This window comes from Mobula birostris, chromosome 23, assembly GCF_030028105.1.
Source record: "Mobula birostris isolate sMobBir1 chromosome 23, sMobBir1.hap1, whole genome shotgun sequence".
NCBI classification, from domain to species: Eukaryota; Metazoa; Chordata; class Chondrichthyes; order Myliobatiformes; family Myliobatidae; genus Mobula; species Mobula birostris.
Window position 1 is genome coordinate 14059668 of NC_092392.1, and position 26570 is coordinate 14086237.

The 26570-nt window shown below is 39.6% G+C and overlaps 1 protein-coding gene across 10 annotated transcripts in view; it reads right to left on the reverse strand.

The window, feature by feature from the left end:
* The window catches only part of kmt2e (lysine (K)-specific methyltransferase 2E), a 131303-nt gene that overhangs the window by 58818 nt on the left and 45915 nt on the right, over window positions 1-26570 (reverse strand). For all 10 annotated transcript variants that reach the window (XM_072241539.1, XM_072241540.1, XM_072241538.1 and 7 more), the window contains exons 3-6: window positions 25770-25884; window positions 18404-18633; window positions 13778-13858; window positions 13629-13687 (exon numbers count right to left, since the gene is read on the reverse strand). In XM_072241539.1, coding sequence (XP_072097640.1) covers window positions 13629-13687; window positions 13778-13858; window positions 18404-18633; window positions 25770-25884 — 485 coding nt within the window. The remainder of the gene's footprint in view (window positions 1-13628; window positions 13688-13777; window positions 13859-18403; window positions 18634-25769; window positions 25885-26570) is intronic.

The window sequence follows — 26570 nt, forward strand, 5'->3', positions numbered from 1 at the left end:
CTTGATCAGTTAGGGAGATAGGCTGAAGAATGGCAAATAGTTGTCAATTTTCTAAGTGTGGTGTGATGTATCTTGAACATTCCAACTAGAATAGGACGTACAGTATATAGGGCACTCACGAGAATTCTGAAACAGAAGTATCTAAGAACTCATGTACAGTTTGCTGGAAATAGCCACACAAGTTTTCAAGGTTCAAAGTTCAAAGTAAATTTGTTATCAAAGTACATATTTGTCACCATAGAAAACTCTCAAATTAATTTTCTGGTGGGCACATTCAATAAATCCATAATAGAATGATAAGCATAATAGAACCAATGAAAGACCAAACCAACTTGGGCATTCAACCAGTGTGCAAACAGCAACAAAATGTGCAAATATAAAAGGAAAGAATAGCTAATTAATAAACAAAAAAACAAACAAGCAAGCAACAAACATTGAGAACATGAGAGTGAGTCCATAGGTTGTGAGAACATTTCAATGATGGGGCAAGTGAAGTTGAATGAAGCCATTCCCACCCCACCTCGCCGGCTCAAGAGCATGATGGTTGAGGGGCAACAACTGTTCCTGAATCTAGTGGTGTGAGTCCTAAGGCTCCTGTACCTTCTTCTTGATGGTGGTGGCGGCCCAAAAATGGAAGCTGCTTTCCTACAACAATGCTTTGTGTAGATGTGCTCAATGGTGCAGAGGGCCACACCTGTGATGGACTTGGCTGTACAGGTGTCCCCCGCTTTTCGAACGTTGGCTTTACGAAACCTCACTGTTACGAAAGACCTACATTAGTTACCTATTTTCACTAACAGAAGGTGTTTTCATTGTTACGAAGAAAGGCAGCGCGCGAGAAAAAAAACAGCACGTGATAAAAAAGCAGCACCCGATAAAAGGCAGCGTGCGCCCCGAGCAGCCGCTCTCCACCGGATTCGGAACGGCATTCTAGCCGGCATTGCCTAAACACGTGCCTGTGAGCAGCCGTTAGCAAGATGAATTCTAAGGTATCGGGAAAGCCTAAAAGAGCTCGTAAGGGTGTTACACTTAGCGTAAAACTACACATAATTAAGCATTTCGATCGTGGTGAATGAAGTAAGGACAAAGTGAGTTTGGCTTGTGGAAGCTGACAAAGATGATGTTGAAGAGTTTTTGGCATTCCATGACCAAGAACTGATAGATGAAGAGCTGATGCAATTGGAAGAAGAAAGGATAACAATCGAAACTGAATTCAGTAGCGAAAGTGAAATTGTCCAGGAACTGAACGTGAAGCAACTGCGTGAGATTTTCGCTGCAATGATAAAGTACGACTTTAATTTTGAAAAGGTACGTCTGTTTAGGGCATATTTGCAAGATGGTTTGAATGCTTACAAAGAACTGTATGATAGAAAAATGCGCGAGGCTCAGCAGTCAAGCAAGCCTTCCACATCAGCCACAGCAGACGACGAACCTCAACCTTCGACACTAAGGCGGGCAGTCATAGGAGAAGATGAGCTGCCTGCCCTAATGGGAACAGACAACGATGAGATGACACCTCAGTGTCCCATCACCCCAACCCTGAGGCCGCAGACAGATATCAATTCGCAGAGAATGCAGCGGTAGCTGGGAGGCACACAGCACATCTTTAAGAAAAAAGCTGAAATAAACATGCTAATTAATTAGGTGCTGCCGGGCATGTAATTGTCAGCCCAGATCAGAGGCGATTGCCGATTGCGTTGCTTCTGATCTGGGCCGACATTTATGTGCCAGGCGGCACCTAATTAATTAGCATGTTTATTTCAGCTTTTTTCTTAAAGATGTGCTGTGTGCCTCCCGGCTACCACTGTGCCCCTGCATGCTTCGCGGATTGGTATCGGTCGGCGGCCCGGAGGATGGGGCCACTGCACCACCCAAACTCCGACGACTCAGTCTAACACACCATCATCAGTGTGCTCGGCAAGCTGTCTTCCCGATTCCCGTAAGTGATACTACACAGTACATACACTATTTCTACTTTATATAGGCTGTGTATTTTTACGTGTTATTTGGTATGATTTCACAGTTTCATAGCTTAAAGGTTACTGGAGAGTGTTTTTGCCAACAGCGCTTGCATGAGATTTTCTGCCAAGAGCGCTGGCATGAGATTTTCACTACAGAGAACAGTGCCAGCAATTATTGTGGAAAAGTATTTCTACTTTATATAGGCTGCGTATTTGGCATGATTTGGTAAGTTATTTTTGGGTCTGCAAACACTCACAAAATTTTCCCATATAAATAAATGGTAATTGCTTCTTCGCTTTACGATATTCTGGCTTACGAACTGTTTCATAGGAATGCTGTACCTTCGGATGGCAGGGGAAACCTGTACCTACTACTTTTTGTAGGATTTTCCATTCAAGGACATTGGCACTCCACACTAGGCCATACAGTCAGTCAATACACCCTCCACCATAAATCTATAAAAGTGTGTCAAAGTTTTAGATGGCATGCCAAAGAAGTATGGGCACTGCTGTGCTTTTTTTGTAATTGCACTTACGTGCTGGGCCCAGGACAGGTCCTCCAAAATGATAAAGTTGCTGACCCTCTCCACCTCTGATCCCCCAATGAGGACTAGCTCATTGACCTCTGGTTTCCTCTTCCTGAAGTCCATAATCAGCTCCTTGGGCTTGCTGACATTGATCAAGAGGTTGTTCCTGTTGCACCACTCAGTAAGATTTTCAGTTTCCCTCCTATATGCTGATTCGCCACCACCTTTGATGAGGCCTATGATAGTGGTGTCATCAGCAAACTTGAATATGGCATTGGAGCTGTACTTAGCCACACAGTGAAAGGACCTGAATGTCTCTAACCTGGCCCTCAGCAGACTGCAAATCTCATGGTTCATCCAGGCTTCTGGTTGGGGAAGACTCTGAATGATTTTATGGAACACCCTCGTCTGCAACTGTTTTAATAAAGTCTATGACAACCATTGTGTATTCATTCAGATCCACAAATGAGTCCATGAACATGGCCCAGTCCACCGACTTGAAGCAATCTCAAAACTGCTCCTTTGACTCCCGTGACCACCTCTTTGTTGTCCTACTATCTGGAGCTTTGCTCTGCCTACAGTCAAGTGATCAGATTTACCAAAATGTGGTCTAGGCATGAAACGGTAAGCATTCCTTATTTTAGTATAATAGTGGTCTACTGTGTTGGGACCTCTGGTGCTACAAGTTATATGCTGATGGTAATTGGGCAAGGCTTTCTTCAAACAAGCCTGACTGAAGTCCCTGACTATGATTTAAAATGCGTTGGGATGGAACGTTTCTTGTTTGGATACAACATCATGTAGTAACTCAAGTGCTTGATTATAGTGGACCGCTGGGCAATGTAAACTGCAGTCAGGATCATGCAGGAGAATTCACTAGGCAAATAGGAGAGATGGCATTTGACTGTTAGATGTTCAAGGTCAGGGGAACACGAGTTTAACAAAACTGCCATATCAGAGCACCACCGAGGGTTTATCGTGAAACGCAGACCTCCACCTTCTGCCATTTCCAAATCAGCAGCTCAGTTCATCCTCTGTATCAAGAAGCCTTTAGGTCTGCTCACCAAGTCTAGTGTGCTGAGAGTAAGCCATGTCTTGAATACACAGAGAACACACTATCTTTCGTTTCCCTTTGATACAGCAATCTTGCCCTCAGGTTCTCAGTTTTGTTCTGCAGTGACTGCACATTTGCCAACAAGATGCTGGGTAGAGGGATCTAATTCCTCTGTGCTTCAGCCTGCCTTCGAGTCCCTTCCTCCTGCCTCGCATCTAGCCATGTCGCTGAACTTCTGTCCGCTTAAAGATGCTGTATCTGCTTGCTTGAGAGTTAAATCCACTGAGTGCTTCAGAAGATTGTGAAATCTGTAGTTCATTAAGTCAATTTAAAAGTACATTGTTTAAAGGAAAATTACAGGCTGTAGTTCCCTGAAGATGGAATCTCATGTGGATAGAGTGGTGAACAGAGCCTTTGGTTTGCTGGCCTTTATTAATCAGAGCATTGAGTATAGGAGTTGGGATGTAATGTTGAATTTGTATAAGGCATTGGTAAGGCCAAATCTGGAGTATTGTGTACAGTTCTGGTCACCGAATTATAGGAAGGATGTCAATAAAATTGAGAGAGTACAGAGGAGGTTTACTAAAATGTTGCCTGGGTTTCATCTCCTAAGTTACAGAGAAAGGTTGAACAAGTTAGGTCTTTATTCTTTGGAGCATAGAAGGTTGAGGGGAGACTTGATAGAGGTGTTTAAAATTATGAGGGGGATTGATAGAGTTGACGTGGTTAGACTTTTTCCATTGAGAGTGGGGAAGATTCAAACAAGAGGGCATGGGTTGAGAATTAGAGGACAAAAGTTTAGGAGTAACATGAGGGGGAACTACTTTACTCAGAGAGTGGTAGCTATGTGGAACGAGCTTCCAGCAGAAGTCGTTGAGGTTCTATGTTGTCATTTAAAGTTAAATTGGATAGATATATGGACAGGAAAGGAATGGAGGGTTATGGGCTGAGTACAGGTCAGTGGGAATAGGATAGGTAAGAGTTCGGCACGGACTAGTAGGGCCGAGATGGCCTGTTTCCATGCTGTAATTGTTATATGGTTGTATATGATTGCAGTGAGTAATTCAAAAGAAGTATATTTAGAAGTATTATATGTAGCCCACCATGGTTCATCATGGCCACCTTGCTTCATCAGTGAGTGCATCAAGTTTAGGAGACAGACATTATGTGTTGTAGTTAATAAATCTTGCTGAGACCGCACTTGGAGTATTGTGTACAGTTTTGGTCACCCTGTTATAGGAAAGGCATTTTCAAACAGGAGGTACAGAAACGATTTACAAGGATGCTGTCGAGACTAGAGCACCTGAGTTGTAAGAACCTCAGCTATGTTGGATCTTTATTATCTGCAGAGCCGCAAAATAAGAGGTGACCTCACAGAAGTTTGTAAAATCATGAAGGGTATGAATATGGTGGATGACCACAGTCTTTTCCCCAGGGTTGTGGAGTCTAAAGCTAGACAACACAGACACGAGATAAGAGCGGAGAGATTTAAGAGACCTGAGAGGTAATGTTTTCTTTTACGTAGAGGATAATGAATACCTAGAATGAGGTGCCGGTGTTCGAGACAGGATAAACTGCAACAGTTACGAGGCTTTTGGGTAGCTATATGGAAGGAAGAGGTTTGGACAGTTATGGATCAAATGCAGGCAACTGGGTCAAGCAGGGAGGATTCTGTGGTTATCTTAGACAGTTGGGCCAAAGGATGGATTATGAATTTACACCACAAGACCATAATATATAGGGGCAGAATTAAGCCATTTGGCCCCTCAAGTCTGCGCCGCCATTTCATCATGGCAGATCCATTTCCCTCTCAGCCCCAATCTCCTGCCTTTTTCCGTATCCTGTCATGCTCTGACTAATCAACAATCTATCAACCCTTGCCTTAAATGTACCTAATAACTTGGCTTCCACAGCCACCCATGGCATGAAATTTTCAACACCTTCAACAAGATTTGATCATTAAAGAAAAATTTTCTTTCTGCTATATGACAGCATTCCAAAATATCAATTCCCTCCTTGAAACACTTTTTTCTCACCCTTCTCATCCAAAAATGAGATGCACCACCTATCTTTTTACCTGGTTCTTCCCACCATTCCAGGGACCAAGTTGTTCTTCCAGGTGAACCAGCAATCACTTGTATTTCATCTAATTTAATATATACCAATAGGTGCTTATAATTTGATTTGCACTATACTGAGGTACTGGCATGTAGAACACCTCCATTCTGTATGTAAGGGTAACCCTGAACTTTCACTGTCATTTCAATTCTCTATCCTACTCCCAATTTACACTTGACTTTCTACAATGTTTCAACAAAGGCCAACATAAACTCAAGGAACAGCATTATCTTCCTCGGTGTAGGCATCTTAATAAGTTTAATAACTTCAAATAACCAGCCTTCCCCACTTGTTAGACTTGTCCAGTTCTAATATAAGATCATCCACCTGTATCATTAACTCAAAAATTTCTCTCTTCACATGTTATCCGATCCCTTGAGTGTTCTCAGCATTCTATTTTATTTCAGAATTTTAACACTATATTCCACAGTTCTAAGTACTGTTTGATTTTTCCTCTCATTTATCTTTTTACAGAGAGTAGTAGATGCCTGGAATGTGCTGCCTGGGCTGATAGTAGAGGAAATACATTAGAGACTTTTAAGAACCATTTAGTCATGCACATGAATGTGAGGAAAATGGATAGATACGGATATACTGTAGACATAAGGAATTAGTTTAGTTTAGTTGGCCTTACTTGAGTACTAATTTATTTAATTCAGCACAAATTGTGGGCCAAAGGGCCAGTTCCTATGCTGTACTGTTCTATGTTCTATGTACAATGCTCCTGACAGATTAGCCATAGTTAGACAGGCAGCACCTAAAGTATGGACAATCTTTTGTCTCTGTCTTATCACAGATATTCAATTTATACTCTCTATTCCTAATTCTTCCTACAACTTCAAGAATTCTTTTATCTTCTCATTTTTCCAGGTCCGGCGAAGAGTCATTGAAGAGTTATTACTCCCTTTATAGATGTTGTGTAAACTACTAGGTATCACCAGCATTTTCTATATTTTTTAATTTTTTTTTAATACTTTATTTACAATTTTCAGTTTTACAAAGACAAAATATATTGAAGATGTACAAAACAATACAAAGGAATTACAGCTCCAGGTGAAGCACAGACAAAACAAATCAAGAACAAAAAAAAAAACAAAAAGGCTGCCAGACAATTTTCAAGATTACATAAATAAACTTTCAGATAAAGAGTTGACACAATAGTGACATCACGGAAGCAATGTAAAGTAAAATGAATAAAGAAATCCGGTTAGGCATCACAGCCACTCATGAGACTAGACAGGTCAAGGTCACTATGTATGTGAGGTAATATGGCACTGAGCCCCATATTCTCTCAAATGTATTCTGTGTATTGGGTTTGTGCAGATGCAATCTTTCCATTTCTATAATAGACAACATCTCCTTGAGCCAGTGTGCAAAGGTGGGTGGAGTAGTAGACTTCCAGGTCAGAAGAATAAGTTTCTTAGCCTCCACCATTCCTAGATGCAGAGCAATCTGTATGTCGTGCGGCAACTCAAGAGTCTCTGCAGAGCATCCAAAGATGACGAGGTCATGATAGGGTTGAATCTCTCCGGAATAGACTTTTTAGAGCCACTCAAAAATTGCAGTCCAAAAGTTGTATAATGTAGGGCAAGACCATAAAAGATGTGCTAGTGAGCCCTCAGCAGAGCGGCACTTATTGCATTCAGGAGACACAGATGGAAAGATGCGATTCAGTTTTGTTTTTGAATAATGTAATCTATGTATCATCTTGTACTGGATTAATCTGTAGTGTGAATTAATAGAACAACAGTGAACACAGGACATTGCCTCCTCCCAAAGTTCCGCTGATATCTCTGAGTTCAAGTCCCTGGCCCAGGCTTCCCTAATAAAATCTGCAGAAACCAAAAGAGTAAAGCAATTCACAAATTTTGATATTAACTGTTTGGAGTCTGGAGGAAGCAAGAGGTTTTCAAGAAAGGGATAGGTGGTGGAAGTAGGCTTGAAGTGTGGGCACTTTTCCTTAACATAGTGTCTGACTTGGAGATAGTGAAAAAAATGTGAATTTGGAAGGTTGAACTTAGTGCTTAATTGTGTGAATGATGCAAATTGGCCGTCGATGTACAGATCTAAGAAAGTTTTGATACCCCATTCTCTCCAGACTGCAAACACCCTGTCTAATTGTCCAGGCTTGAATGAATGATTTTGACAAATGGGAGCGTGTATGGAAACACTGGGAGTTTGGTGAGCCACTTTTATCTGGTTTAATATTCATAAAGAATTCTTTAAGGTAAAGTTTTGTTGGATTAGCTTGTCTGTTGAGGCATAAGTGGAAAGCAGAAGAGCAGGAAGTGAAGAATATTTAACAACAGAGGCTTCCAGCTGTAGCCATAAAGGTTTTTCTTGGGTCTCAGCACCTCCACATTTCCAGTATGTAAGAGCCCTGGAGTTAGCTGCCCAGTAGTAATGTTTGAAATTTGGCAGACCAAGACCGCCCTTCTTAAGAGGTTTGTGTAGGTGAGCCTTAGATATCCTGTGTGATTTGTAGCCCCACACAAAGGGCAATATGATAGAGTCAGGTTTCTTGAAAAAGGATGCACTTAAATATATAGGTAGGTTTTGAAAAAGATATAGAAACCTGGGTAGGCTCACCACTTTAATCGCATTTACTTGTCCAATCATGGATACCGGCAGTATCCTCCAGGACTCGATATTTGTTCTGAGTTTTTCTAATGATTCTATAAAGTTAAATTTGAAAAGGTGCTTTGGGCTCTTAGTCAGTTTAATCCCCAAGTAGGTGAAACAGTCCTTCTCTACTCTAAAAGGCAACTTTTTCAGGAAGTCTTCAGTAAATTGATCCACTAAGGGCATGAATTTGCTCTTTCCCCAATTTATGGTATAGCCAGAAATACTCCCGAAGGAATTTATATATTCTAGTAGGATGGGAATAGAGACCGCTGGGTCAGCTAGACAGACAAGGAGGTCATCCGCATACAGAGTCACATGGGTCCCAATATTGCCCAACTTAGTACCTTTAATGTGTGTGTGGCCCCTAATGTCAATTGCCAGGGGCTCCAGTGCTATGTTAAACAGCAGGGCGGACAATGGGTCCCCTTGGCGAACACCACATTGCAGACAGAATGAAATGGATTTATTCCCATTTGTGAGAACGAAGGATTTTGGTTTAGTATATAATATTTTGACCCATTCTATAAAAGCGTTGCCAAATCCAAACTTGTTGAGTGTTGCAATTAGATAGGGCCACTCTATCATATCGAATGCCTTGTGGGCATCTAGAGACAGTATAGCAGCTCTATCATCTTTCCCATAATCAGCATACAAAATATTGAGAATTTTGCGGACGTTACAGATGGAGTACCTGCCCGGGATAAATCCCCTATGGTCCGGGTGAATGATATTTACTATACGCTTACCAAGCCGATTTGCTAACACTTTTGTAATTATTTTCAGATCACAATTTAGTAGTGCAATGGGCCTATAGCTCCCAGGGTCCATTTCGTCTTTATCCTTTTTTAATAAAACACATATCTGCTTCACTGAGAGAGGGTGGGAGCCTCGTTTTTAAAGGTATCCTGAACCATTCTCAGCAAAGTCGGTGTAAGGACATACCGAAAGGCTTTGTAGAACTCTGGCCCAAACTCATCCGGTCCAGCCACCTTACCAATGGGAAATGCTGTGATGGCATCCTGTAACTCACAGAGCAAAAAATCCAAATCTAAATTCTCCCTGAAAGCTGCATCTAATTGTGGGAAGTGAAGCGGATCAAAAAGCTTATCAAAATCTTCCTGTGTAGCTGTTGATTTGGAGGTGTAAATTTCTGAATAGAACTCACTAAATCGTTTGTTAATATCCTTTAAGTCCATAAGCATCAGGAGAGATTTGGATTTTATTTTGTAAATGGCTCGTTTTGCTTGTTCTCCTTTTAACTGCCTTGCCAATAACTTCTGTGGTTTGTCACCCAAACTCAAATTGTTGCTGTTTAAGTTCAAGTAGTATGTTGCCAATTTGTTCCTCTAGAATGAAGTTGTATTCGTATTTTAATTTGAGAATGTTATTGTAATCTGATTGGAGCAAAGAGTTTTTGTAAGCCTGTTCAGCCGCTAGTAATTCTTTCTCAATCACTTCCAATCGATCTCGCTTAGCCCTTTTCAGTGTTGCTTCATAAGAAATAATTTGTCCTCTGATATATACTTTAAGTGTTTCCCACAGTGTTGAGTCATTCACCTCGCCGTTGTCATTGGTCTCAAGGAACTGCGAGATGTGCGTCGTAATGTATTCTTTAAATGCCTGATCCTTGAGCAAAAAGGGATTAAAGCGCCAGTTATAGGCTTGCTAAGGGAGGGACAGTTGGAGATTGAGATTGACAGGACTATGGTCAGATATTATTATGCCGTGATATTTGGTGAGGTCAATATTAGAGATTAATCTGGAGTCGACTAAAAAATAATCAATCCATGTATATGATCTGTGTACATGAGAATAAAAAGAATAATCACGGTCAGATGGGTGTTGTAGTCTCCAAACATCCACCACCTTCTTCGACTTCATCAAATTGTTAAAAGTTTGCACAGCAGTAATATTGGGTGGGGGTGGGGGGCAGAGAGAACCTATCTAAATACGGGTCCAGCTAGCAGTTAAAGTCACTCCCCGATCAATATGTGGCTTGAATTGTTATCTGGGATCAAGTCAAACACCTTACGGACAAAACCTGGATTGTCCGAGTTCGGCCCGTAAACGTTTACCAGTGTAATGGGAAGTAAATTGATATGCCCAGTTAAAAGTATAAACCTGCCATTTGGATCAACTGTGGATGAATGAAAACGAAAAGGCACAGTCTTACGGAAGAGAATGGCAATGCCACTGGCTTTGGATGTGAAAGGTGCCTGATAGACCTGTGAAATCCAGTTAGCCCTGAGTTCCCTATGCTGAGTGGCTTTAACGTGAGTTTCTTGTAAGAATATAATGTCAGATTTCAATGACTTCAAATGTGCGAAAACTTTACCTCGCTTTATTGGGTGACCTAAACCGCGCACATTCCAGAAGACCAAGAATATGGAGTCAAGAGTATTATTCATTTGTGGTACCTTTTGCATTATAGAGAAACACAAACTTAATATTCAGTCTGGCAGCCAGCAAAAACCAACAAAAAATAAGATGAGCAGTTAACAAATATGTGAACAAAACCCTCACCCATTGCTTCCCCAAACAAAGCAGTGTTGCCCTCATCCTAATCTGGGACCGCCGGACAAAAGCGGAGAAGAACACCTCCAACTAACAGCCCCTCATTAGCACACATAATAAAGAACAAATTGAGGATAGAAAAAAGAACTGCCATGATTAAAGTCTGTTCGGAGCATGTTTGGACTCTCTTCATTTATGTTGTGAAAAATAGCCTTTCAAAGTTTATGGTCTACAAAATTCTTGGCTTCAACCGGGTTGCTGAATACTTTTACTTGCCCTTGGTGATGAACATGGAGCCTGGCCGGGAAACGTAACGAATGCCAGACCTCCTTCTCTCTCAGCAGTTGCAGCACCTCACGGAAACTCCGCCGTTGCGCCATAGCCTCCGCGTTGTAATCGGGGAAGATTAAGGTTCGATGACCTCCGTAATCCATCGAGAGTTGCCTCCCGAGCCGCAGAATCTTTTCTTTCTCCTGTGCAAAATGCACCCGTGCAATTATCGTGCGGGGCCTTGAGCTTTTCGGTGGTTTGGGCTGTTGTGTGCGGTGCGCTCTATCGATAACGACCGGCTTGGTGAAGTTGTCATCCCCCAGCAGCTTGGGGATCAGTTTAGCAACAAATTCAGTCGACCTCCCTTTCTCCTCACCTTCTGGGACACCAACAATCTTTATGTTATTGCATCTGGATCTCCCTTCCAGATCTGAAAGCTTGGCCCGCAGCCTTTTATTTTCTTGCTGCAGCTCAGTGACTGAAGTTTCCACGGCATGGATTCACTGCTCGTGGTCGGCAATCTGATTTTCGGTGCTCAACAGTCTCTCAGTGAGCGCTTGCTGGACGGACAACAGACTCTGGAAACTGTGCTCAAACTTGTCAAACCGCTCATTGAAGGACTGCAAAAGCTTGTTTGACATTTTCTGCCAAATAAGAGGAAGCTCCTCTTCCTCTTCAGTTGACGACATGTCTGGAGGGTTCTTGCTAGCTTGGTCCCGGCTAATGTTAGCTGCAGCATTGACTAGTGGGCGAACGGCTCCCTTCCCACCTCGTGCTGTTTAACTGGACACGTTCATGTTACAGTTTTTGGTGGCGTAAAAGAGAAAGAAACAACAGAGTTCTTGCAACAAAAATTGAGAGTCAAGCGTTCAAAAAGGCAGTTTTAATTTGTAAAGTTTGGTGTGCCATGAGGAGCTTGAAAAAACACGCCTCACTAACGCCCCCTCGCATTTTCTATATTTATGTCATGATTTACGCAAGTTACTTTCCTTGGTATCCTTCAGTTCAAACAAATAATTTGCATATGTGATGAAAAGATAAATTAATGAAACAGTGAAGACATAGGAAAGTCTGGGGCTTTAGTGGGCAATGGCACCAGCTTGCTCATCTCTAACAAATGAGAAATTAAGGATTAGAAAAGAAACTAGAGGTTAATTCAGGATGGTGTGTCATAATAGTCAAATATAAATCAAGACTAGAACAGAAATAAAATCATTTATAGAGGGGAAAACCAAAATAGATGAACAAAAACTGAAAGATGGAAGAAATTTTTTTAAAAAATTATAAAACTTGACAATTCCCTAAATGCAGAAATGAGAATGAACTGCTAAAGTACACTCAGTGGCCACTTTATTAGATACAGGAGTGGAACCCACTGTGGTCTTCTGCCAATTTAGCCCATCCACCTCAGGATTCGACATGCTGTACATCCAGAGATGCTCTTCTGCACATCACTGTTGAAACACGTGGTTATTTATTTGAGTTACCATTAACCTTCCTGTCAGCTTGACCCACTTTCCTCTGACCTCTCTCATTAACATGCCGTTTTCACCCACAGAACTGACATTCACTGGATGTTTTTTTGTTTATCGCAACATTCTCTGTAAACTATAGAGACTGATGTGCAAGAAAATCACAGGAGAGTAGCAGTTTCTGAAATATTCAAACCACCCCACCTCGCATCAACAATCATTTCACAGTCAAAGTCAATTAGATCATATTTCTTCCCCATTCTTATGTTTAGTCTGAACAACAAATGAACCTCTCGACCATGTCTGAATGCCTTTATGCATTGACTTGCTGCCACGATTGGCTGATTAGATATCTGTATTAACAAGCAGGTGTACAAATATACCTAAAGTAGCCACTGAGTGTAGTCTACATTGCTCGTCCAAGAGAGATATGTTGGTATTCAACTAAGAACGCAATATTAGTTACAGAGTGACTTAAACTCACTGGAAATACCAAGGTTTCATCACTTGGGTTATACCTCAATCTGTTTCAACTTGCCAGCTGATTCCTGAATGAATCATTACATCTTTCTGGGATGATCTGGCTTAAAGGCATGGCAAAGTCAACAACAGTACAAGGCCAGAGTGCAAGCAGAGTTCAATCATCTAAACTGATCTATCCCTTCCAGAATATCGAATCTAACAGAAACTTCCCATGGGCAGGAATTTCATTGGGAGCTTGAGAAGTATTGGTATGCCACTAAAGACACTCAAATTTCTAAAAATGTACCACAGAGAGATTTCTAACTGGTTGCATCATCATCTGGTTTTCATTTCATTAAATTTTACTTTTTTATATATACTTCTTATTGTAATTTATAGCTTTTATTATTAAGTATTATTATGTACTGTTGCCTCAAAACAACAAATTTCATGACATATGCCAGTGATATTAATCCTGATTCTGAACTTCGGCTAGTTATCTCACTGCATGGCCTTTGAATTTCAGGTGAAAACAATTTGTAGACTGACTGCTTTTGTTCCATAGCTGATTCACAACTTTACATTAATAAAGATCTCTTTTATATTGATACGGATTCACACCTACCTGACATATTTTCCCTTTTCCTTGTTTGTAACAACATAGCTCTGTCTCTATCCAAACTCCTGAAATAATAATTACAGTATTTCAGTTTTCTGAAACATCAATTAAATCTTGAAAGTATAAAAATCTTTTATATTATCAACTATACATACCGAGGTTGACAACGATCACATAGGTAGGTTTCTGGTATATGTTGCCGATCAATACCCATACAATCTATATGCTGCCACACGCTACATAAAATAAAAAGTAAAAGGATCAAATTGAGAAAAAAAGCTGCAATGAAGACATAACTTCTACAGTTAATTATGGAGGCAATTTATTTCAAGTCTTTATCTTCATCTTTCATAAGAACTGCTGTAATACAAATCAACTGGTTATTTTTATTTTAAAAATTAAGACTATTACATGTGAAATAATGACAGTGCAATCTGATAGCATTGTGTAAAGCTGAAAGTAAATTTAAACTAATTCACTATGTTAATTTAGGCTTTAAAATAGAAACCAATAGGATTATAAGTGTTTCTCATTCTTTGTTATATAATTGAAAACTTTTAGGAACTTTCACATATAAATCAACAAGAAAATCTCAGCTAAAATCAGAAAAAATGTAAAGATTTGCATCATAAAAGAATAGAAAATAACAACGCTTTAACAAAGGAAGTAATGAAATCATAGAGTAAAAGTTATGAGGGAAGTGCAGAAAAATGTAAACTTATCTCACCAAAAATAACAGAAATATGGAATTCAAAGAAATATATTTCTACTTTGCTGTCCATGTATGCTCTGCATTATTTCTTCTATGCTATAAGATTAATTATACCTTTTCACTGTCAGAATAAAAGAAGCGGTACATCGCATCCGGAGTTTCTCCGGTTAGCGGACAATTTCCCTCCACGCCTCTCTGACGTAGTGGGGATTCACACACGAGGCAAGTTACAGCAGTGGTTTGCCATTGCCTTCTACCGGGTGAGTTTCCAAAGAGATCACCAGCTCGTAACCCAGCACGGATGGAAAGCGTGCAGGGGAGCCAGCTGGAGCTGGATTCAAACCCAGTTCGAACCCAACCCAAAGTCTGACACTGATGCCACTACGCCACCAGCCGGGATATTGCGTTTAAAGCTCATATTTAATCATCTAAATATTTAAGTTGTACTTTTAATGCATGGCAAATATACAAAGTCAGTAATTTGCTTTGAAGTCTAATTTGTTATCTTTCAAATTAGTTGGCCAACTACCAGCTTAACATTCACTGATGGAAGCTTGTATGGCGTATTGCTCTGGGGTTGTGCTCCCAATGTCTTTTTTCTTTTTTTTTTGTTAGCAGGGGTTTTTTTGTTGTAGTTAGTAGGGGTTCTTTTTCCCTTCTTTCTTTTTTCCAAAAAAAAATAGTTTTAACAATTTATTTTTTCTTCTTATTATTGATATATTGTTTAGCTTTGTTAATCAGTTATTTGGTAATTTAATTCCTCATTGTACATATTGACATGTTGACTTGATTACTTTAATGGTTTTTGTGTTGATCTTCAATAATAATTAATAAAAACGATTTAAAAATGAAAATGAACATTCACTGGCATTACATTGCCCATTCCCTGATCATACATATCACGAGGTCACCACTGACTATAAATTGAACTAATCTATCTAACTTCATAAATACATACAAAAAGACCTAGTCGACACATCCTGTGGTGGGTAATTCATTTCCTGCCTCCCAAAGCCTTGCTACTATTTACAAGGCAAGTGATTGAATGCACTCCAATACCTGTTTGAATGCAGATTCAACAACATCCAACAAGCTGCTCATCTTTCAGGAGAAAGAAGACCAACTCCACTGGCAATCTTAAACAAACTTCCTCTACCACTTACACACTATGACTGCAGAGTGTATCAGCAAATAATTTACTACAGTTACTTGCCTAGACTACTCCAGCCGCAATTCCTAAACATTCAAGCACCATGAAAGATTAAGATCTTCAGTAGCACAAGAACAACACTATGTACCTGCTTCCCTCCAAGTCACACAATATCTCAGTTTAGAAATAAATTGACCATTACTTTGTCACTAACAGATCTAAATCCTGAATTCCTCTCCCTAAAGTATAGTTCATAAAATGGACTACAGCAGTTAAAGAACACCAATCAACTTTACCTCCTCAGGTACGATTAAGTACAATAAACACTGACCTTAGAGGATTACCCAGATCTCCAAAAAAAACACACACACAAACTGAATCCAGTAAGATCCTTCTAATGGATTGATATAAACATCACTCCTTTTCCCAACAATTTTTTAAAAAAATCTAGGTATTTCTCAAGGTATAGGTAAATTGTTGAATATTTCCAATCTAGAATTTCCAGCATCAAATCAAGTAGATGCTTGAAGACCTGATGTAAAATAATATTCCCTGAACTTTGCACAAGAAATTATCAGGCTGTAAAGTAGACACTCTTGAGAAGAATGAATTGACAGTCTGAGGAAGACCACTTAAAAGAAACATAATTTTAAACATATATACAGTACTGTGCAAAAGTCTTAGGCACATTAAAAAATTTATATAGCAAAGATGCTTTCAAAATTGAAATGAAAGTTTCTAAATATCAAAAAAAAACTATGAAGAGCAGTAAACAGCAAGAAACAAAAGCAAATCAGTATTTGGTGTGACCACCATTTGCCTTAAAACTGCATCAATTCTCTGAGGAACACTGTTGTGCAGTTTTATAAGAAAATCAACTGGTAGGTTGTTCCAAGCATCTCGGAGAACTTGCCACAGTTCTTCTGCAGACTTTGGCTGTCTCGCTTGCTTCTGTCTCTCCAGGTAATCCAATACAGCCTCGATGATGTTGAGGTCAGGGCTCTGTGAAGGCCGTACCATCTGAAACCATATAAAAGATCTGGGGTGCCTAAGACTTTTGCACAGTACTGTAAATACACAGGAGCAAGCATTTAAGTCACATACTTGAATTCATAAAGACTACAGCTTTACTAAGTCCTTTCAATTACTGATTCATTAATAGTCCTGTTTTTGTTCAGATTATTACCACACAAATAGAATCTGAATAATTTTCTTATTGAAAATCAGGAACAACAACTAGCACTTTTACCAGTCCAATGTTATAAATTGTTCCGAAATAATTTTGTAGTTTCTTTCATCCCTGGAAATTTTGTAAAATCTATTGATTATTCCTTTTATTATTATATGATGAACATTTTCTGTTAAAACAACTGGTGAAAGAGTTCGCAAACACGAGGAAATCTGCAGATGCTGAAAATTCAAGCAACACACACTAAATGCTGGTGGAACACAGTAGGCCAGGCAGCATTTTGTGTGTGTTGGTGAAATAGTTGTAAGTTTGATTATCTGTCTGGAAATGAAATTTGGATGTAGATTGTCCTATTAGTGCTGAAGATTTATAAAAATACAGATACCATATTAATGCTCCAGTAAAAGCTAGGAGGTCTCAGCAATGTCTGCTTTAAGAATGATATGATACAAAATAATTAACAATTTAAAACCAGATATGGCTTATCTTCCCCTCAATCAGGAGGATGTAGTTTCATACCACTCCAGTGGCATGACCACAGAGATCTAGGCTGACAGTTCAAGTGCTGCACTGTCAGATGAACTGCTAAAATGACTCTTAAGTAAAACCAAAAGATCCTAAAACACTATCTTAAAGACCAAAGGAGGTATCAACATTGTCCTGGACAAAATTTAGCATTCAAATTATGTTTTTTTTAAACAGTTATTTTTCAGAACATCATTTGTGTGGTCAAAATTGTTGCTCTTTTTCCTAAGCCATAATGGCAACTCTGAAGAGACAACAGCTGAAGATTACAATGCAGATTGAAGTAAATGGAGTAAACTGGAGTAAATGAAGCTGCAGATTTGACGGAGGTGTACAGGATCATAACATCCTTGGATAAGCCAGTCAAATAAACATAGATCCCACTAATTGAAGGTACATAGAGTAGATGACATAGATTTAAGTCTATGCATGGGATAAAGAGGATTGTCAGGAAGAACTTTTTTTTCAAACACAGTGATTGACAATAGCCTGGAATGCATCATCTCAAAAGGTTGTTGGAAGTAGACAAAGTGTGGATTGGCACAAGAGAAATTAATTTACAGAACAGAACAGAACAAGAGGTTAGAAGATTGTTCAAGAAGATGTGTGGGCTAAATGGGCTGTTAGAAACAGTCCACATTATTCCAACTAATCTGATCCTTTTTAGTTGCCAATATATCAATTTCACTTAGAAATTATGTCAAAGCTACCCAAACCCATGCTAGACACATCATTACTAAAACTCTGCTCTATTGTTATGGAGTAAAATCATATTGTTATCTGCGAGAGCAGTGACTGCTTCTAGATCAAAGCCATAATCAGACTGTCCACCAGCAACAGCTGAGCGAACCTCTCAACATTCTCAGTAATTTTCTTCTCCTTTTTCCAATATTTCAATTAAGTGATTATTATTATTCTGGTACAGACATTCACATGGCTTTGATGAACGAAGCAAATCATCAAACGACTACTGTCCTTTAGTAGGAGAAGTTGAATGGTAAACAGCAGATTTTCTAATGGACGTAATACAAAATAGATGAGCTGAGGCTAATGATAAGATCAATTCTCAGATCATAAATCGGACACATTCTTAGTCTTAAGTGACTAAAAAACAGTCTCTTTGAAGGAATCCAAACAATCCTTTCAAATATAAAACTGTGGAAAGAGGCAGATGAAGGGCAAAGTTTCAAATCTTGCAATCTTACCTGCATTTGTCACAACAGATCATGTATCCATCATCATGGGTGAACCCACAGATGCACCTGGTAATATCTGTGCCATAACTTCCATCCTCAGAAGTGCTGATCGTGGTGGCACTGGAGGTCTCATCAAAATTAGCAGTAGTGAATATGCTCACGTCATTTTTTCCTATCACAACTGCTGGAGGAGGGGACGCTGGGGGAGTTGGTGGAGGACGAGCACCATAATTATGGTCCTGCAAATGAAAATGTCAAATTTCAAGATACCCAATTCTAAATGTTATTTTACTGTACTATTTTAATAAATTGTGTAGAAGCAGTTTATGTGTCTATCCAGCACCATCAATACTTCTTGGACCCAACACAATAACAATAAATCTTATAGAATTTGTGAATTGTTTCAATCAAACTGAGTTAAGGTGAAATTGTTAACAATTGCAAAATAACACATAAAACTGATAATTTTATTCCACTGCACTAAAACAGTCATTGGTTTGAAAGTCAATCACTGCCACTTCAACTACTACATAAGCCATTTGTAAAAAAAATAATTTCTATTAGATGCCAAAGCAACAGATACATCACTGCAATTTGTTCTTCAAAATGGTTAAGATTAGTGTTTACCCACTACATCAAAGTTATATCAAGAACTAACATCAGGAAAATTATCAAATTAACATCAACAGAACTTTTAATTGTTATGAAACAAAGCAACCACACCAAAAATATAGTTTAACAGCCTATCTGTGCACGTTTTAAAAATTACTATAGTATTATCAGCAGTAGAGTGGAAAACTCAAATTATGCTCAGACTCATTTCCTACAGTGATGCTACAAAGTTTGTGAACCTTATAGAATTTCGCTATTTCTGCATAAATGTGATCAGATCTTCACGCAAGTCTTAAAACTAAATAAAAAGAACTCATTAAATAAATAACACAACCTCTGGGGTAATGCCTTCTACAAAAGCTATTTGCAGTCAGGTGTTCCAATCAATGAGTTGAGATTGGAGGTGTGGGTTGTAGAGGTGCCCTGCCCGGTAAAAAAGACACACCAAGTCAGGTTACTCATGAAGAATCAGAATCAGGTTTATTATCACCAGCATGTGACGTGAAATTTGTTAACTTAGCAGCAGCAGTTCAATGCAGTACATAATCTAGCCGACAGAAAAATAATAATAAATAAAATAAAAAATAATCAATAAACAAGTAAATCAATTATATATATTGAATAGATTTTTAAAAACGTGCAAATACAGAAATATTGTACAGGTTTCCCCTGCTATCCGAAGGTAGAGCATTCCTATGAAACAGTTCATAAGCCGGAATATCGTAAAGTGAATAAGCAATTACCATTTATTAATATGGGAAAAAATTTTGAGCGTTCCCAGACCCAAATAATAACCTACAAAATCATACCAGATAACACATAAAACCTAGAATAACAGTAACATGTAGTAAAAGTAGGAATGATATAATAAGTACACAGCCTATATAAAATAAAAGTATTTTTCTGCAGCACTGTTTAGTGCAGCGAAAATCTCGTGGAAGCGCTCTTGGAAGAAACACTCTCCAGTAACCTTTAAGCTATGAAGCTGCCAAATCATACCAAGTAACACATAAAAATACACAGCCTATATAAAATAGAAATAATGTATGTACAGTGTAGTTTCACTTACCGGAATCAGGAAGACTCCAATAAATTGCAGTTTTGTCACAGTTAAACACTTGCTTATACGAATAACCACCTGACGCAATCAGCAATCGCCTCTGATCTGGGCCGACATTTCCGTGCTGGGCGGCACCTAATTAATTAGCTTGTTTATTTCGGCTTTTTTCTTAAAGATGTGCTGTGTGCATTCCAACTACCGCTGCACCACTGCATTCTTTGCGGCAATGTATCGGTCCGCGGCCCAGAAGTTGGGGACCGCTGCTTAAGCTATGAAGCTGCCTTCGTCTCAGAAACCGATCAAACCACCCATGACTACCTTTAAATTCCACTCTTGCAACACTTTCATCACCATTGTCCAGTGCTTTCTGTTTCAGCTTATTAAAAAGACTGACTAATTTCCCCTTAAGTATAAGAAAACTTAACGGAACACCACGCTTTGTACACTCATCAATCCACTCAAGCAATAGACTTTCCATTTTATCCATTATTGGATGCTGACTTTGAGAGGTCACTTTGCTATGAGCAGAACCAACAGTAACATTGGCAGCTTTCAAAATTCTTCCTCTCTGCGTATAAAAAGTGCGAATGGTGGCGCAGGCAAGTTCAACGCACGGACAATGTCCTTACTTCGTTCACTACAATCGAAACACTTAATTATGTCTAGTTTTACGCTAAAGGCTGATCTATACTTGTGTGTCAAATCGACGCCATAGGTACGGCATAGTCGCGAACCCTACGCAGTGCCTACGTGGATCCCTACGCTGTAGCCTGACATGCACCTTTCCCAAATTGTAACTATGTGTCATGGCAGCGCAAACCACAACAACTGTGATTGGTCTGCTTGGTAGCATCGCATTTCCTCCTGCGCTGCAATAGCTTCCCACTGGGCGACTGAAGGGCAGGGAAGGAACTCTGGCTGCAATGCTTTCCATAAAGCTTTACACACTTCCGAAATTATGGAGGACACATTTTACTTTTATGAAAAAAGAAGCTGTTCCTGAATCGCTGAGTGTGCACTTTCAGGCTTCTGTACCTCCTACCCGATGGTAACAGTGAGAAAAGAGCATGCCCTGGGTGCTGGGTCCTTAATAATGGACGCTGCCTTTCTGAGAAACTACTCCCTAAAGATGTCCTGGGTACTTTTTAGGCTAGTACCCAAGATGGAGCTAACTAGGTTTATAACCTTCTGTAGTTTCTTTCAGTCCTGTGCAGTAGCCCCTCCATACCACACAGTGATGCAGCTTGTCAGAACGTTCTCCATGGTATAACTACAGAAGTTTTTGAGTGTATTTGTTGACATGCCAAATCTCTTGCCTTCTTTATAACTACATCAAAATGTTGGGAATAGGTTAGATCTTCAGAGATCTTGACACCCAGGAACTTGAAGCTGCTCACTCTCTCCACTTCCGATCCCTCTATGAGGATTGGTATGTGTTCTTTCATCTTACCCTTCCTGAAGTCCACAATCAGCACTTTCGTCTTACTGACGTTGAGTGCCAGGTTGTTGCTGCAGCACCATTCCACTAGTTGGCATATCTCACTCTTGTACAGCCCCTCGTCACCACCTGAGATTCTACCAACAATGGTTGTATCATCAGCAAATCTGTAGATGGTATTTGAGCTGTGCCTAGCCACAGAGTCATGTGTATATAGACAGTAGAGTAGTGGGCTAAGCACACATCCCTGAGGTGGGCCAGTGTGCATTGTCAACGAGGAGGATATGTTATCATCAATCCGCACAGATTGTGGTCTTCGGGTTTGGCAGTTGAGGATCCAATTGCAGAGGGAGGTATAGAGACCCAGGTTCTGCAACTCCTCAATCAGGATTGTGGGAATGATGGTATTAAATGCTGAGTGATAGTCGATAAACAGCATCCTGACGTAGGTGTTTGTGTTGTCCAGGTGGTCTAAAGCCATGTGGAGAGCCATTGAGATTGCATATGCTGTTGACCTATTGTGGCAATAGGCAAATTGCAATGGGTCCAGATCCTTGCTGAGGCAGGAGTTCAGTCGAGTCATGACCAACCTCTCAAAGCATTTCATCACTGTCAATGTGAGTGCTACCGGCTGATAGTCCTTAAGGCAGCCGACATTATTATTCTTAGACACTGGTATAATTGTTGACTTTTTGAAGCAAGTAGAAACCTCCACCCGTAGCAGTGAGAGGTTGAAAATGTCCTTGAATACTCTCGCTAGTTGGTTGGCACAGGTTTTCAGAGCCTTACCAGGTACTCCATTGGACCTTCCACCTTGCGAGGGTTGTCTCGTTAAAGACAGCCTTAACATCTGCCTCTGAGACAGAGATCACAGAGTCATCAGGTGCAGCAGGGATCTTCACAGCTGTAGTTGTGTTCTCCCTTTCAAAGTGTGCATAAGAGGCATTGAGTTCATCTGGTAGTGAGGCATCGCTGCCATTCATGCTATTGGGTTTCGCTTTGTAGGAAGTAATGTCTTGCAGACCCTGCCACAGTTGCCATGCATCTGATGTCACCTCCAACCTCGTTTGAAATTGTCTGTCCACCCTTGAAATAGCCCTCCACAAATCATACCTGGTTTTCTCGTACAGGCCTGGGTTGCCAGATTTGAATGCCACAGATCTAGCCTTCAGCAGACGATGTACCTCCTAGTTCATCCATGGCTTTTGGTTTGGGAATGTACAGTAAGTCTTTGTGGGCACACAATCATCCACACAGGTTTTAATGAAGTTGGTAACAAATGCAGCATACTCATCCACGTTCAAAGATGAATCCCTGAATACAGTCCAGGCTACCAGTTCAAAGCAGTCCTGTGCTTCCCTTGTCCATACCTTCTTGTTCCTCACTGCTCGTGCTGCAGTCTTCAGTCTCTGCCTATACTCAGTGAGCAGAAGTACAGCTAGGTGATCAGACTTCCCAAAATGGAATAACACGATAGGCATTCTTGATGGTGGTGTAGCAATGGTCCAGTGTGTTGTTTCCTCTGGTATTGCAAGTGATCTGTTGATGGTAGTTCCTTAGTGATTTTATCAGACTAGCGTGGCTAAAATCTCCCAAACCCTGCTCTTCCCAAGAAAGATTTGTTTATGTGCACCACGCCTTGATCAAAACAACTTTCAGAGCACCTTAGAAAAATTGTTGAGATACCTGAAGTTGGAAGAGGCTACAAAAGCATTTCTAAAGACCTGAGTGTTCATCAGTCCACAGTAAGAGAAATTGTCTACAAATGGAGGAAATTCAGTACTGTTGCTACTCTCCCTAGGAGAGGGCATCCTGCAACGATCACACCAAGAGCACAACGTGCAATGCTGAAGGAGCTGAAAAAGAACCTAAGGGTAACAGCAAAAAACCTGCAGAAATCTCTAGAACTTGCTGAAGTCTCTGTTCATGTGTTCACTATAAGAAAAGTACTAAACAAGGGAAACACTGCTCTCCAAAAACAAAAATTGCTGCATGTCTCAAGTTTGCAAAAGACCACCTGGATGTTCCACATGCTTATGCAACAATGTTCTGTGGACAGATGAGACAAAAGTTGCACTTTTTGGCAGAAATGTGCATTGTTATGCTTGGAGGAAAAGAGCACTTCACACCAACACCAAAACCTCATCGTAACTGTGAAGCATGGTAGAAGGGACATCATGGTTTGGAGCTACTTTGCTGCCTCAGGGCCTGCACAGCTTGCAATCGTTGAAGAAACAATGAATTCAAAATTGTATCAAGATATTTTACAAGAGAATGTCAGGGTAGCAGTCCATCACCTGAAGCTTAATAGAAGTTAGATAATGGAACAAGACAACGATCCGAAAGACAAGAGTAAATGAACAACAGAATGGTTAAAAAAAAAGAAAACTTGTATTTTGGAATGGGCCTGACCATAATCCTATAGAGATGTTGTGGAAGGACCTGAAGCAAGCAGTTCATGCAAGGGAGCCCACCAATATCCCAGAGTTGAAGCAGTTTTGTAAGGAGGAATCACCTAAAATTCCTCCAAGCTGATATGCAGATCAAGCGTTACCAAGCTGATGTGCAGAATAATGTTTGGTTGAAGTTACTATTGTACATGGGGGTCACACCAGTTACTGAAACCAAAGGTTCACATACATTTTCCAACAAATACACATAATATTGGATCATTTTTCTTAATAAATAAATCAACAAGTATAATGTTTTTGTGTCATTTAATTGGGTTCTCTTTATCTAGTTTTAGGACATATGTGAAGATCTGATTCACATTATAAGTCATATTTATGCAGAAATAAAGAAAATTCTACAGGATTCACAAACTTTCTAGCACCACTGTATATTGTTGAGCAAATAACTTTGATGTTGGGAGTAATAGGATTCAGTGAAGAGATGTGCAAATGCATATTACAGGATTTTTTTTAAGCTGGAAGGATTGACAATTGGAGAAAAACTGATTCGATAGGGTGCAAAGGCAAATAATTATATTCACAATCACAACTTTTGTCTTTATCTGATTCCCAAGATGTAAACTTCATGTCACTATATAATAAGACTGCTTCATGTCACTATATAACAAGAATGCTTCAATTCACTATGTTAGTGAGAATGTAAGCCAGCTGGAGTATTTAAAATACCACATTCTGAGGCATGTTTTAAGGGGAAATTCTAGGGTTTATGATAACTTAAAGAGATTAAAAACTATCTTTATTTGCCACATGAACATACAGTGAAATGTATCATTTGTGTTAACGACTAACATAGCCCAAGTAAATGCAGGGAGTAGCCGGCAAGTGTCACCATCTTCTGACACCGACATTGCATGCCACAACATACTAACTCTACCACATAAATCATTGGTACGTGAGAGGAGTCTGAAGCACCCAGATGAAACCCATCCAGTGTTGCGGAGAATGTACAAGTTCCTTACTGACAGCGATTGAAATTGAACCTGGATCACTGATTGCTAGCACTGTAATAGCGTTACGCTAATTACTACACTACTGTGCCCCTCCTCCCCACTTGTAATGTTATGGAAGAGGCTGTCACATCTCCATATTTCACACTTAGTAGCTCTTGACCTCAAGATAAGTATATTTACTTTCAAGTGCCAATAAAAAGGATTGCATTATAATCTGCCTTGCACCTGACCCAATGACAGTGGACGTCATATGCATACAAGAAAGAATGCTAACTGTCTAGTACTTTACATTTCTACCCTGGGTAACAGATTCTGACTGTCTATCCCATTTATGTCTCTCATTATTTTATAAACTCCAATCTCCCCTCAGCTTCCCATACTCCATTCAAAACAATACAAATCTGTTCAACCTCACCTTATAGCAATTACCCTTCAATTCAGGCAAACCTCTTCCCAACCCTGTACCACAATTGCACACAATACTCCAAGTGCAGTCTCACTAAAACTGCAATATGACTTCCTGACTCATTTTTTATATGTCCATAGCAATGAAGGAAGCAGGCCATACACTTTCTTTCACACTCTCTCTAATCGCCTTGATATGGTCAAGGGAAAAAAGTTCATATGACAGCATTTGCTACTCTAGTTTATTTAAGAGGGCAGCTTAGCACAAGCACTGGTGCCTCTCAAGGGCAACTAGGTATAAGCAATAAATGCCTTATAGACTAAAGGAGAACATTTTCTGAGATAATCCCAAGTTAAAATTGTTGGAAAAATATACTGCTCATCTGAAGTTAAAATATCCAACCAGAAATGCAGTTATTCTATTAATTCCAAAACTTACTGCGTAAGGCAAACCAATGTAACTGTGCGAATGATGAGAACTGCTGGTATATAACTGGTGCGGATAACTGTTTGATTTTTCTACCACCACAGGGCTCGCTTCTACAGATTCCGGTCTAAAAAAAAAGAAAATACATTGAATTATTCATTATGTTCTGGATTTATTGCAAGACACAAGAATTTATTCAACTATAAAAAAAATATAATACTTTATGATATCAGAAGGTAGACACATAAGTAAGGCTTCCATTAGAATTATGAAATCATATTGTACTTAATGCTTTTACTTTGCCTTTAATGTAGCTTTGTTGGGACACTAACTAAAATACAACACCAAGCTCACCTACGCTACTCCACCAACATTTCCCAGACCTACCTCAACTACCAAGAAGGACAAGAGTATAGGAATACCACCACCTGCACTTCCCCTAATGGAACACCATTATTACTTGAAAATATATTGTTGACACACAATCATCACTTTGCCTAAGTGATTCTCTATCCAAATACGCTATCAATATTTTCACTAAAAGGACTGCAGCAGTTTAGAAAAGAGTTCACCATAAAAAATCTTCTCAAGGACTGATACCAAAAATCTATATACATAAAAAACTATCCTATGCAGGGTGATGGTCCCCTGAAAATTGGTGTCAACTAGACAAGAAAAGGTTATTAAAATGACTATTATAAACTGGAACAGTGATTAGATACATTTAAGCAAAATGCTAACTTGCATAAATACAAAAGTTCATGTGTGAAGAAAGCCACATATTTTATGATATGTGTGTTCACTGCTCCGACT